The following is a 15,245-nucleotide window of genomic DNA, read 5'->3' as shown; positions in this document are numbered from 1 at the left end:
ACTTGGATCAGCCTGCCTCATCCTCCAGGATATCCTCTTCACAGTCCACTTAGAGTGAGAACAGAAAACTCTGAAACAAAGCAGCTGTAATAGACACCTTCATTAGCTGTACGAAGAAGTCCCTGGACTACTCCATCTGTAAGATGAGACAGTTATCCATACATGTTGCTACACTGGAAGTTGGTCTGAATAAAAGACATGGGAAAGCTCATAGCTCTTGGTATATAGGAAAATTCTGCGCCCACAGAGAGCTCCTGGCACAAGCAGGTAACCTGTGCCATGGCACCTGCTTCACTGCCACAAGCAGCAGCAGCTCCCTTTGGGGCTGGGGCCTAAGGCTGGAGGTAGGCATGGGAAAGGCAACAAACACCCATTACTGCTGGCAGGAAATGTCCCCACTGCGTAACACCCTCACATCTGCACATGTGAAAAAGTATAGTAATCCAAAAGGGCAAGAAATAGCAGAATGAGCAAGGTACTTAACGGCACATTAACTGTAGAAGGAAGGAGTCCACCCATCAGAGATGGAAAATGTAGAAAGGGACAATATTTTGTATCTTCACATGAGCTCTCCCTCCTGCCCAAAAGTCAGCAGCATCATTAGCACCAGTAGACTTCCCTTACCTCTCTGAGGTGCTGGACACACGGATGATGGAATGGGGCTTCCCAGAAGTTCACCTCTGAGAAATCTTCACAGCCATGCTGGACAGAGGGCCACCACCTCCATACCCCACACCTGGGGGTCCTGCAGAGCTCTGTCCCCACCCCATCCACTACTCCACCTCTGATGTCTTGGGCCAGAATCACATAGATGACACACAGACCTTTGTCTGCAGCATGTGAAATACATCTGGAAATCTCCCATCACATTTAATGTAAAGATAAAATCAACCCCTGAAAGCAAATTTATCTCATTAAACCTGAACCTAGACCAGATCCAGATGGGGGAAGGTATTCATCCATTTCTACTAATTGTGCAATATCCCATCTGCCGTTGCTGAAAATGTCTGTTCCGCACGTGCCCCCATCACCCCCCAACTAAGGAACTGTTCCACAGTTTTTGTTTCTTGTGCTCTTCCAAACAGGATGTGTAAATAGAAATCAGCAGAATGAAGCATGCACTTATATAGCTGTTTATTCCCCTCCCAGCTGAGTGATTAAAAACACCAAAGCAGGTGTTCTGCTGCCACCACATGGTCATGAATAGACCTAGGCATTTTCAAAATAAAATGTTTATGTTTCTTCAGAATACATCAATTCAATAAGCCTATAATTTTTACGTATTTCCTTAGCGTGCCTTCAACTGGGGGTTCTTGTACCAAATCCATCAAATGCCCACAATTTCAACCTGGCTGCTAGGGGTGCCCTGCAACCAGGTGGCATCCAGAGATGTGGAGGTGTATCCAAGTCTCTCTTTTTGTTGAAAGCAAACAAGTTAGTGAGATACCTGATTAAAAAATCTCTGCAAACAAATGAGGAAGAGTTGGAAGTGGCTTTATATTTTGGTGATAAACATTTCCAACAGTTCATTCTCTCAGGAGTAAATTCTGGGTTCTCTTAATGAAGAGTGATGCTGTTTGTGATGCAGCATATTTTTGTGCTGGGATGTAAAAACCACCATCACTGAGGTCCTGAAGTGACAAAAGGCTTTAATTTCAAAACAGAGAACAAGCATTAGAATGATTCAGCTCCCTACCATAAAGAAGATTATAATTAAAACATTTACTGTTTCCATGAATATCAAGAGAATGCCATGACCCCACGGTTTCAAGCACTTGGTTAAAGGTAGTTCCTCAGGCTTTCAGTGTAGTGTAGTATCAATCCTTGTCTGATATCAGTGAAATGTAACATGGGTGGATGTGTGGACCCCGTTGTTTAGAGCGAAAATGAGCTGATTCCCCTTTACCATATCAGTCTTACCATGTGCTTGCTACTTTGTCCCTCAAGGTAATTCACAAACCAGAGCTACTGTCATATACTCTTTCACCAATCTGCCCTAAAGGGATAGATTTTTGAGGCATGAATATCAAAAATATCAAAAAGATTTCAGATGTGTAAGACAGGCAAGTCATCTGGCTTGGGATGGGTTGATTGTGGAGTGCACACTGACCTTCTCATTCAACATGAAAAACTGACTTTAACATTAGCATTTGGGATGATAATTCTCAGCTATCATTGATATTACTTGACCAAAGTTCAAGAAAGGAATGGCCACAATAGCAGCCTGTATTCTAAGGAGCCATTTTAGGCAACTTAAATTGCTGTCATTTATTTCACTCTAAAATACTTCTGTTGACATATGTCAGTGCTTTATTGTGATGGTTTTGACCTCAGTGAAGAACTCGTAGGAATCCTTTGCTCCCTCCCTGCCTATGCCTGAGGCTTTCATCCCACCAAATGGCAAGTTCAGGTCTCTCACAAGCCAGCAGTTGGTCCACACCAGCCCAGACTGCAGCCTGTGTGCCACCCTGTGAACGCGCCCCACGTTGCCGGACCACACCGTGGCTGCCAAGCCGTACTTCACACCGTTGGCTCTTCTGATCACCTCCTCTTCTGTATCAAATGGTACCACACATGTCACAGGACCAAAGATCTCTTCTTGCATGCAACAAGATTCGTCCTTGACTTCAGCAATAACTGTGGGCAACATGAAATAGCCTTTCTGGTTGCCAGGTGGGAGGGCCAAAGGATCCACTCCCTCTCCGCAGAGGACTCTGGCTCCTTCAGCCTGGGCTTTCTTCACATAGGTCCTTACCTGGGGAAGCAGCAGAAAAACATCACTGCTAAAGGACACCAAATCCCAAGGGTTCACACATCAGAAGGAGCCCCTGAACAACTCCAGCTGGAACATGCTGCCCTCTTGCAATAGAGGGCAGCATTCCCTCAATTTTGTTGTTATGCTTCTTTGCATGCAAAGCCGTGTATTTCTTGCTGAAAAAAGCAATTGTTTGCTCTTTCCTAACACTTACTATCCTAGTAGACAACACTGCTGGCCCTTCCCACTAAGTACTGTCAAAAGGGCAGGACCCTTGGAGAAAATACAAGTGGTTCTAGAGCCTCCCTCCATTTCCCCAGGAGCAGTTTGCCATGTACCCCATGCCATGGTTCACTCATTTACTCCAAGGAATCAGTGGCATTTTCCTGCTTCAAGGCAGGGCTTTTGAATGTTTGCATGCCACTAGGATGATGAAGCCATGAATGCTACAGAAAATCTCATCAATAAATGATTAAAGATGTTTCTGTGGTTGCTGCTACCATAAGCTTGCTACCCTGAACACATGTTCTTGTACTGTTGATCTGCTTCTGCTGTGCTGCAGTCATTGCCTGGTTTCCCTCCTTACAGAAAGACCACAGAGATACCACAGGACTTCCTTATCTTTTTCTTCTTTTAGGCACCTTGGTAGGTAAAACTTGGAAGTTCTCTGTGGTGCTACAAAGACCTCAGGAAGTGGTCTCTTCTTCAGAACAAGAGAACCTGGAGAACCTTCTGAGGCATCAGGGAAGCATATTAAAGATCTGGCTTTCTCTCACTCTGTGGTTTTTTGGTCTGCTTCTTGCGTCAGAGATTTCTGGGATATAAGTATCTGCTCTCCCTGAACTCTGACACCTTTCATTTCATATAAGCCACTAAAGCAAACTGTGTTTAACTGTGCATCATCTCAGCTGCTCTCCACACACAGACCATTACAAATTACTGCAAACAGTTCTAGGAAACTGTTCTGTACAAGCCAGAATTTGCCAGAGTGATATAAAAATAAAATTTTTACCTTGTTAACTAACTTATTATCAAATGCACTATTAAAATCCAAGAAAATGTTGTTGAACGCCAAGATTTGTGAATATAAATTCAGGACTTAGAAGACGTTATAATTATCCCACTCAAACAGGAGTAAATTTTCTTTTGCCATTTTAAATTATTTTCCCCAGGGAGTTTGATTTTTTTTCAGAGTAATCACATGATCCCAAACCACAAGCAACAGAAACCTTATTAAAAAGATACCTTATAATGGCTTTGAGTTATCATCCCTCAGAGCTGATCTTGGAGATGACAAGATCCTTTCCCACATAGTCCTGAAACTACCTTTTAGCCCTCTAAAAGATGAGATGAAATCAAATAAACTCCATGTAGCATCACCTTTTCTAGATGCTCTTTACTTATTAGTGCTCCCACATCGATTGTAAGATCTGAGGGATTCCCAGTCTTCCACTTCTTGGCCTCTGCCACAAACCTCTTCAAAAACTCACTGTATATTCCCCTCTGAACAAAGATCCTGGAGGTGCAGAGACAGATCTCACCCTATCAAAAAGAAAGAAACAAACCAGAAATCAATATTGGTTCATATTACATTGTACTATTGACATAAATCCTATGTATTAGGAATTACATAATTTCTATGTATTAGGAATTACTAGCCAGTTCACTCGTGTCCCTGCATCCTCAGGAGTGAAAACTACATTAACCAGCACTGCAAAATGGGAATTTTTTTTCCAGATTAAAAAAAAAAGGAGAAGGAAAAGGCAAAACTGTATCAGTATCATGCAATCACTACCATAAGTAAATTTAATTTTATAAATTACATGTTTTCTTCTCCAACATTTTTTATAGGTAACATGATTTCCAACTCTGAATGATTGCTCTCCATTTCCGATAATCTCTGATACCAAGCTATTTTTCTAACATTTGCCCAGATACAATTTCCTGGCTTCGGTGCTCTCTCCTGAAGGTGGTGATGAGGGAAGAATAATGTTGGTAAAATTTCGGGGGAAGTCCCCTAATTTAATTCTAACAAATCAACAAGCTTCCCACTTTCTTACACACTGGAACTTACAGCAGCTGCTTCCCTGAGAGATAAGAAATGTATGTGCTTTGAGAGGAGTAATAACACCTTGTTATCTTCTGATGGCGAGCACAAAGAAGAGCCTTTTATTACTCTGTGTCCTTCCTTGTGGAATAATGAAACCCTTTTCATATTTTCCTACTTAGGATTTTCTCCAGCACGATCTTGAAATAGACCTTGACAATTTGAGATCCAGATCCAAAGGCGGGTGCAGCATGCACACAAGCCCTCAGGCACGCACCCCTCCTGCTGCCAGCGGGGTTTGTGTGTTACAGGGGCGGGAGGCACCTGGTTGGCAAAGCTGGACCTGACGGTGGTGGGGACGCACTGGCTCAAGTCAGCATCGTCGAAGATGATGGCGGGGTTCTTGCCTCCCAGCTCCAGTGAGAGCCGCTTGCAGTGCGGGGCGCTTCTCTCCGTGATGCGCTGCGCCGTCCGCGTGCTGCCCGTGAAGGAGATCAGGGGCACATCGGGGTGGCACACCAGGGCCTCTCCTGCCCTGGGCCCTGTCCCAAACACGACATTCACCACGCCAGGAGGCACCCCTGATGGGAACAAAGGTGCACGGTTGTTGCAATAGGACACGAAAGAACACAAGCGCACACCGCTGCTCTTAAGGTGAAGAAAAAGGGAAGTTTATTTTCTGACTCTAACATTTATAGTTTCCTAAGAGTGACAGTGGATTGGAGGGTGACAGTGCCACCTCTCCAATGACACTGGACAAACCAACAGTCTATCAGCTTTCTCCTCCTCCATAAAGGAATACAAAACAATGAGTTATTTACAGAAAGTGTGTGAGAAAGCTCACTACAAGAATGTCAACATCAGAAGGCTTAGAAAATCTTAAAAAACCAAAGTGACACACAGTCATTGTACCCTCCTGTCCCTCCGAGGGTGTCACCTCACTTTGTTTTGTCCCTGAAGTTAGAAAGTCACCAGCAGCTCGAGGGTGAAAAACACTAACCCTTAACTTCAGTAGCAGCTGAAATGCACGTGTTAGACAGCTCTATGGCTCATGGGTTTAATGACAAAAGCAGTCCCACTAATCCAGCTTGTCTGACATGGATCACCAGAGATGCAGTGTACAGTCATTCAGGGAACAAGGAATTGTTCTCCCAGTTTTAATTAATAATGCACCCAATACAGCCATGACAGAGTGACACTAATAACTGAAGAGTTCACTAAGAGCTGATTCTCACTCCTTTATTCTCTCATGGCTCCTTTGCTTGCACCACAGACTTATGACATCTGTAAATGGAGTGCAGGAGGGGCAAAACTTTCCATCAGAAGATAGTGGAAAAAATGAGCAACAGCTGGATTGGGGAGACAGGATAGTGTGAGCACAGAAAAAGCCTTTTGTTCTCCAGTGCAACATTCAGCTACAGCAGTCTTTCCCAGAGCCTTTAAACATCTTCTGATTTCTGCAACTAAAAAAAAACCTGGTGCACAGACAAGCATTTCCATTCTATTCCTGTTCCTTAGCATGCTACAGGACTTACCTGCTTTTTCCAGGAGTTTGCACATCATCCAGGCTGTGACAGATGTCATCTCACTTGGCTTGGCAACCACAGTATTTCCACATGCAATGGCAGGAGCTATTTTCCAAGTCAACAAATACAGTGGCAAATTCCAAGGACTGATTAAGCCAGCTACAAAACAAAACCACAAAGACAGGAGGTCAGTCTGCTGGGATACAAAACTCATTTCTCTGACCTCAAGAATTATATACACCAATTCAGATCTACGAAGGGAATTTGGTCATAGCTTTTATTTCCAGGCAATATGTACAATAAATTTGCAGCATTTCTGACAGGGAGATAATTTCTTAAAAAACCTGTGCAAATGATTCTAAAAGGGATCAGCTGAACTCTCTGAATAAGTTTTGCTGTTTCTTCAGGGCAGAATCTTATATTCTCAGGAAGTTTTTTAGTATTTTTCAGGAACATTAATGCAAGGTTAGCCATAACAATAATTTGCAACAACTTGTCTGTAGGCAATACTTTGTGTTAGCAAAGAGCAAGTGAAAGTAATTATAGAATGGTTTGGGTTGAGAGGGTCCTTAAAGATGAGCTGGTTCCAACCCCCCTGAGACATCTTTCACTAAACCATGTTGCCCAAAGCCCCATCCAACCTGGCCTTGAACACTGCCAGGATTGGGCCATTGTCCATTTCTTCAGGCAACCTGCACCAGTGCCTTATCACCCTCACAGTAAAGAATTTCCTCCTAACATCTAAACCTACACTCGTTCAGTTTGAAGCCCCTTGTCCTATCACTACATGTCCTTGTAAAAAGTCCCTCTCTCTTAAGCTCTCTGGCAGGTCTGCCAAAAGCATTCTCTTCTCCAGGCTGAATGTGCCAGCTCAGATCAGATTCCTGCTTTCTCTTGCTCTTTAAAGCTGTTTTTTATTTTTCAATTTTAATATTAACCAAACTCTGTATAACATACAGTACACATTTTCCAGAGAACTTTTAGTCTAATTTATGAGTGCCAACATTTATCACTATATGAACTGTTGTTCCCATGAATTGCTGAATGACCAGAATTATTTTCAGTAATTTCCTTTAGGAATATTTTCACTTTACATATTAATAAGAAATTATGAAAAAAAATCTGTAATTGTCATGTGTGACTCCTTACAAAAGTCACAGGATTTCTTTCTGTTTGATGGAGTAGATTGAGTGAAGGACTTTTCCTTATGAGAATAATTTTACCAGAAAAAGTCACGTTCTCCACTGCTCAAGAAAAGTTTTAACAGGGTCCTCTAAATTAGCCAATTTTACATTTTAAGTACTGCAAGTGTAAATGTGGAGAACTCACATATATTTAATGTTAGATGTTAATTATACTATTATGTATAACATAACCTAATAATGAAATCATTACAACACTGTTACCTTTCAGCTAAGCCAACCACTTAATTTCTTGAAGCAGCAGCATCAACTAGTGGCTGAGTTCAGCAATTCCCCAGCTAGAGTAGTTTCTTCACCCAAGTGCACTCAGGTCACAGACTACTACAGCTTTCCCAAAAGAGAGGGGGATCCCACTCTCCCCGCTGGAGCAGGAGCTCAGTGCTCTGCACATCACACTGACCCACAGCTGTAATGCTCACCCACAGACACACATGGACAAAACACAAGAGAGACTGTGAAGATGAGAGCAGTAGATGAAGCTTTTTAGGTATGCAGTCTTTTTTTCTTTTTTTTGCCATGAAGTCACGTAACTGATTTTACATGGAGTTGCTGATGCTTTAGCAGACAAGCCATGTTTAGCACATGACTCAGGGATAATAAATGTTTTCAAAAATCTCTTTGCTGAGCCCCTACGGAGGCAGATATTCTGCCAAGCTTTTCAGCACGTGAGGATCATCATACCAACTCCCACAGGTGCCCTGGAGGTGTAGTGCACACAGCCCATGGCTGGCATTTCGGTGCACTCTGTGACGTGATGAAGGATGGAGGAGGCGAAGAATCGGAAGTTGTGCACAGCCCGAGGGATGTCCACTGTTCTGGCAAATGTAATCGTTTTTCCTGAAACAAAAAAAAAAAACATGCTACTGTCATCATGGACAGAAACTTTTTAAGTTAACTTTTTAAAGTTACCTATAAATTGCTTTATAGTCTCTCAAAGTTGATTTGTGTGTCTTTTGGGGAATGTCTTTTGTCCTGTGCCCAATTAACCACCAGCACAGTACAAACATAGTCAATGACAACAGCTCCCTCTAGTAATTCCAAATATCTGACAAATGAAATCAAAGTTGGTAATTCCAAAAAGCAAGAATCACCCAAGAATCCCAAATCCAATACCTCCTCAAGGTTCATGCACATCTACTCCAATTTGCTCCAACAGTTCGTACCATAAAAAAAAATTTCATCCAAATCCTCCATTTCAATATCCAACAAGGCACACTTATTTGAGATCAACAGTTCCAGTTCCTACCCTGATCCTTTGACTCTGCTTGTGCAAACGCTTCCAGGTCATGTTCAATCAGATCTGCCAATTTGTTCAGGATCTGAGATCTTTCCAATGGACTTTTTGAGGACCAAATTGGGAAGGCATCTTTAGCAGCTTTGACAGCAGCTTCCACCTAAAAAAGCAAAAGAGCAATCGTGAATGCTAATGAAAGGCTTAAGAAAATATTAAACACTCAGCAGATAAATTCATATTTCAGAGACTTATAATCCAGACCACATTGCTGGGGAGATGACAATGCCTTAGAGCTTCTCCATTGTTTACAAGACACTACCTCATAACTCAAGAAGTGTCACTGAAACAGAATATCTAGAAAAGAAACTTCCACTGGGATTCTTGTTTTTCTCCAAATTACAGCAACTTGTGGGCCACGCTCCAAGCCTGGAAGAAATGCTGGAATGGTCAACTGGCACCAGCAGGTGCCACTGGCCAAAACAAAAAGAATCTTTTTTCTCATGGAGGAAAGAGCAAGAATCTCCCCAGAGCAAATGCAGCTTCAGTCTAAACATGCACAATCCTTGCAACACAAGACCTCAGCCACAGCAGGCAATGATAAAAAGCTGGATGCTCTGCTAGCTCTTGATTTCCACCATTTGGTTCAAGTAAGGACTAAGAATATATTTAGGGATGGACACTCAGAGGAAAATTTTATCTTACCTGATCACAGCCAGAAAGCCATTAATGCCCTCACAGAAAAAAATAAAGTTCCTTTTTCAACACTGGGAGTTTAGTCAGTTCTCTTACCAGACACCTAACAAAGCCTAGAGGTAAGAATCATGATATGCATTTATACAGATACACACCACTCCCATCAATATTTTGCTAGAGACGTACATGACAGCTGCACAGTCCTTCAGCCTGACATTTCCTAGTAGTGGTAGATTACCAGCACTTTTCTGAAGCAGACCCATCTTCAAAGGATTAAAATTCAGCAGAAGGCTTTCTGTCCCATCAGTCATTTCCTCTGGACTCTTAAGTGGAAGTTACCTGCATCATTCATCTGTTGATTTATAAGCAGTTCCTTCTTCATGTTTATCAGTTTCACACTAACTAAAGATGGTCATCAATATCTTTCCATATTTTAATTAACTGCCCAATTTCCCAGCTTTTGCTTCCTGTGTATCACTTATGCCATACTTCCAAAATCTAATGCATGCATCTAAGTGGTGGTTTAGTCAAAGCTGTGTTCCTAAAATTTTGCTCATACAATTTCTTCAGTTTTGGAAATCTGCCAAAATCAATAACTAGGAGGATGCTGATGCAATATTGATCAGACCATTATCACCTCTCTGAATGTTGCCATATTGATAGCTCCCATGAAGTCAGTGAAGCTCCTTTCCACAAATTCCACAAAAATGAGTTCTGAATTTGTTCCTTCAGATTGTGACAGGTCTTATAAAAACCATCACAAAATAATTTACAGGTACTCCAAAGACTTTTTACTAATGAGGGCACGAAATTTCAAGCAAGCAAAAAAATAAACTCTATCTACCCCTTCTCCTTCCCCCTCCAACACACACCAGAATTTATGGGCCGTGTAAAAATAACACCCAGAGTTTGAAAGCCAGAACACCACCAGTGCAGGGGGGAAGGTGGGAAATTAAACGAATATGCAGAGAGTCGCATGGATCACTGGCCAAGCTCAGAAACCCAGACTCTTCTCTTTCGACTGTAGTTCAACAACCTCCTGCTCAAGTGCCCATGGCAGCAGGCTGTCAGCCACTGAACAGCTGAAGCAGGACCAAACCAGGCCTGGGAAAGGGGAACTGCAGCTTCCTGAGAGAGTCCAGTGCAGATGCCATGCTAGCCTGAAAACGTTCACCCTCTGTGAAACCATAGCACCTTCACTAATTAACTTGTTCTTCCACCCTCCCATCCTGTGCTGCTCATCTGTGGCCTTTTCCACCAGGTGCTGCCAGGAGAGGAGATAGTCAATACTGTCTGCATTTTTAACCCTTCAGTGGGTTTAGAAGAAGGACAAAAATACTGCTTTTTCACAAACAGCAGAAGTGAAAACTAGCAAAGGAAGGAATTAAGTGGCAGTAGATTAATCTAAGAAAATATAAGAGGAAAAAAGGGGATTTGTAGAAAAGAACTAAGCATACAAAGGTTAAACAATTACTTAGTTTGACTAGCAAAAACCAGCAAAGAAAGTAAAGCCACAAAGAAAGCACACATAAGAATTCAACTATGAACTCCTGTGTCTGAAACACTTCCTTCTGCTTTCCTCTTCTGCATGAGACAGACACAGAGAAACAACACACAATCCAGACCCATCATAAAAGGTTGCTATCAAAATATCCCATGCTGAACTGCCCTCAGGACAAGATGTTTGCAAGGGATGATGTGCAGGAGCCAGGTTCTTTAAAGATAACTGTTTTTAAAGCAGATATTTGCCAGCACTAATTAGTCCCCATCAGCCTGTTTTTTGGATATACAGGGCACCTGCCAGTCTTGCTGTGGTGCTGCTATGTAGAATTTAAGGTATCTAGCTGGGGAACAAACTAACCCCTAAAAAAAAATGCATTCAATGTTTTTGGCAGAAAGTGGCTTAAATGGCCACAGCAGCTGACCTGGTGTTAAACTCAAGGGTCAGCAACAAACTCACTGTCTCTCCTTGTTTCACCTAATTTCCCAGGAAAATTTACCAAGATAATATGCAACTGGACATTGAGCCTTGCTAGAAACAAGCACTCTGAGTCCTTTGCTGAACTCTGGTCTAGATGCTTATTTGGTATCTCTAGATAAGCTCAAGTAGTGTGTGATTGCATTTTCTTCAGTCCTCAGCGGATGCCAGCTCTGCAGAGCACAATCTTCTTGTACAGCTGTCTAAAGGCAGGACTAAAGCACTCACCAAATTTACAGGTCTTTAAACTGGGTTCCCATTGCTACACACAAACACTGACTCAGAAAGCTGAAAGAGAAAAGCATTGCTCTTAGGATGCTTGAACTATATCTCTAGAGTGACCAGCAGCCTCTGGCATTCTCAGATCTCTCTGGTTTAATGATTTTGCAAATGAATGGACAGGAAGATTTGCATCTGCACATTGAAGAGTAAACTTCTCAGGCATAATTAGGAATGGAATGAACTTACACAGATATATTCCAACAAACTCAGCCTGTTACTCTTTAACCCTTGGTCATCAGCATCTAACAAATATTTACCCAGTTGAAACTGCAGTGCAAAGGTTTCTGCTGAGAGAAGCTGTCAATAAGGCTGAAATGCAAGCAAAGGGAACACCTACACACTGTAGTAGTCTGTTTTAAAAAACATTTTCAAAATGCTGTCCACATTTGACAATATAGTGGACAAGCCCTCTGTGCCATCCAAGCTTGTGCAGTCACTTTCCTCTTCACTAAGTCTGAAACACTATTTTGGACTTGTAGGCCCCTTATAAAGCAGCATCAATGAAACTGCAGCTCCCCTGATGAACATCACTGCCCATCCACACCTGATCCATACACCCCATCCACCATAAGTACAGTGTTCCAGGAAACATTCTCCCCAGTAGAGAGCACAAGGCCTGGAAACCCTATGGATGCAGAGGACAGGGTATGTTATAAGGAAACACACTCATCACAGGCACTGAATATCCAACTGCTAATATCAAAACCAGAGAGGTCTGAAAGCTTTTTACCATCTTCAGAGAAGAGACAGCAAGCCAAAAACCCTTTAAAATGAAAACTGCAAATCATCAAGACACTAAGGGAGAACACAGTTGCATATGGTGCCTCTAAATTTATTTACAGAAGAGATCAATAAACACTGTTCTCACAGATTGTTTATATTTACAGTCTGTCTGGGTGTTATTGTGAACTTATGCACAAGGCATCTCCCCCATGTGAGCTGAAGCAGCTCCATTCAAGTTACTGAAGCATTGTTGATTCACACCAGCTTAGAATCCAGACCATAACTTTCTAATAGTAAAATGTAAAAAGAAAAGACAGCAGTTGCTGCCACAGCAGTGGATTATGCAATACTATAATATAACCAAGAATTTACTTGTTTAAGCATTGAAGTCATCATTTTTCTGTTCTCTCACCTCCAGCCTCTCTCACTCAAAAGGTTATTGTTACATGCATTTAACATTTTTCCCTTTTTTGTCCATGTGGATAGTACTCACCTCTTCTTTGCCACTGTCTGGAACCCTGCAATAGACATCTCCGGTGGACGGATTATAGGAGTCTATGTAGGAGGAACAAGGAACAAATCTGCCACCTATGAAGTTTTCAAGCACTAAGAGAGCCTTTGAGTGAGCCATTGTTGGCTGTTTGCTTCACCTGTGATTTTTTTCAACGAGGCATCAATTTAGATTAGTATGTCTGTATGTATTTGCACAGTGAGTCCGAACTCCTCCCCCATCTCTCCGTGCTCCCTGCACCACTTGTTTACAAGTGGGAACAAACCCTGGCAACAACAGCAGGAAAGAGCAAACGGGAAAAAATTAGTATTACTGTGACACTTGGTTCTTTTCTAGGAGCTGAAGCAAGGAGGGAAGAACAGCACACTTGCTGGCAACCAGCTTTTCTCTTGTCTGTAGGAAGTGAAGGACTGAAAAAAAGAGAGAAAAAGGATGGTTTGACAGGGAATTTCTACCTGTTACAGTTTTTGAAGTTACAGTTTGAAGACATTATTTTGCAACAACTAAACAAAATAATTCAACACTCAAACATCTGGCCAGGAACCTGCTTCTAAGTGTCAGCAGACAAAAGACACTTCAGACCAGCATGTCTGCAGCTCATGTTCATTGTTCTATCAATACTTTTCCCTGTATCCCCAAAACCAATGCACCTATCAAACCAAAAGATTTTAAGCACTAAGAAACTCTTTTTCACCAATATTGCCAAACATCAAACAATACAAACAGCTGAGTGACCCCTCAATTCAAACAGCTGAGAGGCACAATCCTACCTGGTACACTCTTATATGTTGTCAGAAATTCATCAGGTTTTTTCTCCCAGGAAAAACAAGACACTGGCTGTCATGCTTTCTCTTCCATAGGTACTCCAGAGAGTACTCCATACTTACTACAGAGAAGCCTTTTACATATAATTAGTTTTTTCCATTTTTTTATAATTAACTTCCCAAGAACCTAAACTGCTCAGTAAGCACTGTGTAAAAGACATTTTCTCCAAGACAATGCTAAGGATTACCAAATTGTTTTAAGATTGCATGCCACCTCCTTGTTCTCCACAGATATTCAAAACACTACACCCAGAGAGCAGTATGGTCTCACCAGGAGATTGTGACTATCTCAGTCAGGAGTTTAGGAAGGTTTTGCATCCTAGACAACTGGCAAGCCACCAAGTTTCACATGGATCAACATGCAATCACATTTTGATTGAACAAAGGTGATGTGATTCTATTGCACAACAACAGATCATTTATGCTTCAACCAAGTGGCACCTCTGGGCAGAGTTCAAGTCTGTGTTGAAAGGTAGTGCAGTCACGTTGAAACTGGATTATGTAATACCTCTGCTTCTCCCAAGATGCAAACTGGGAAAGCATGCAGTAGCTTTTCAGTCAGCACAGAAAAGTGAGCCTCAAAATTTAATGCAAACATATGTGAGAAGAATTATCAGAGGTTCACCCTGTATTGCACTTCCTTGTCCATAAACAATAAGGAACTTATGCAAGTCTTAGAAGTGAAGACTGTAACTGCCCCCTGACTTCAGGGCAACCTAAACATTTCAAAGTTTGAAGGCAAGCTCAAGTGGAACCGGTTCAATGTAGGAGCTTGGCAGTATAAATCTCTGGAATCCAACAAGGGCACCTAAACCTTCACAGTTGCATGTTGAAACTGGTAAATATTTAAGTGTAATTTTTGGTCTATAAAAAGACATAACAAATAGTGGTAATTCATAAACTCGGCAGTAACAATTTTCAGGTATTTCAGATTCATAAGCTTTTACAAAAGTAATTCCCATACAAAGAATTGCTGATACTCTACAAATATCTATGCAGTCAACAGTACAATTCATCAATGTGGTCAAGTGCAGGTAGCTGCTGAATGGGGGCTAAAGCACCTAAGTACAAAAAAAATTACCTACCAAAACACTAATGTGGGAAGAGTAGGTACAGACCATACAGGACTGTGACCTAAATAACAGCTATAGCATTTTTGTGTTCTTTACTACTCTGGACAGAGCTGTACTTCAGTTAACCCCCTGGACCATTGCTCTGGAGGGAGCGCTTCAGCTCCTGCCTCCCACTACTAACTCTGGGCAAAGCCAATTTTCTCCACTCTGCACTCACTTACAGGTCCCCAAATACCTGAGGTCCTCTCAAAATTCCTACCAACATAACTTGCAAGTTGTAGTAAAGTGTGCCTGTCCTGAGCTGGAGGTGGCAGAAGGACCCTCCTTTCTGCTGGAAGGTTTCATCAGCCCCATTACTGAAAAGCAGGAAGGAGCTACAGGCGTAAGTCAGCACAAT

The 15,245-nt window shown here is 42.0% G+C and overlaps 1 protein-coding gene across 2 annotated transcripts; it reads right to left on the bottom strand.

The window, feature by feature from the left end:
- Window positions 1-1,632: 1,632 nt before the first annotated feature.
- Window positions 1,633-14,042, bottom strand: ALDH8A1 (aldehyde dehydrogenase 8 family member A1). 2 transcript variants are annotated; one of them, XM_074537785.1, is made up of 8 exons: window positions 13,722-14,042; window positions 12,934-13,361; window positions 8,777-8,924; window positions 8,212-8,367; window positions 6,338-6,487; window positions 5,127-5,383; window positions 4,136-4,297; window positions 1,633-2,755 (listed from the first exon to the last, which is right to left on the bottom strand). In XM_074537785.1, exons 2-8 carry the CDS (start codon window positions 13,069-13,071, stop codon window positions 2,303-2,305), a joined length of 1,464 nt encoding a protein of 487 aa, XP_074393886.1. In that variant the 5' UTR covers window positions 13,072-13,361; window positions 13,722-14,042; the 3' UTR covers window positions 1,633-2,302. The 2 variants fall into 2 exon arrangements, with proteins under 2 accessions (XP_074393886.1, XP_074393887.1); XM_074537786.1 differs by lacking the exons at window positions 12,934-13,361; window positions 13,722-14,042 and adding an exon at window positions 9,797-10,773.
- Between the last annotated feature and the right edge of the window lie 1,203 nt (window positions 14,043-15,245).

The sequence above is a fragment of the Zonotrichia albicollis genome, chromosome 3, assembly GCF_047830755.1.
Source record: "Zonotrichia albicollis isolate bZonAlb1 chromosome 3, bZonAlb1.hap1, whole genome shotgun sequence".
NCBI lineage: Eukaryota > Metazoa > Chordata > Aves > Passeriformes > Passerellidae > Zonotrichia > Zonotrichia albicollis.
Note: the sequence above shows the minus strand (reverse complement) of the source record. Positions and strands in the feature narration are given on the sequence as shown.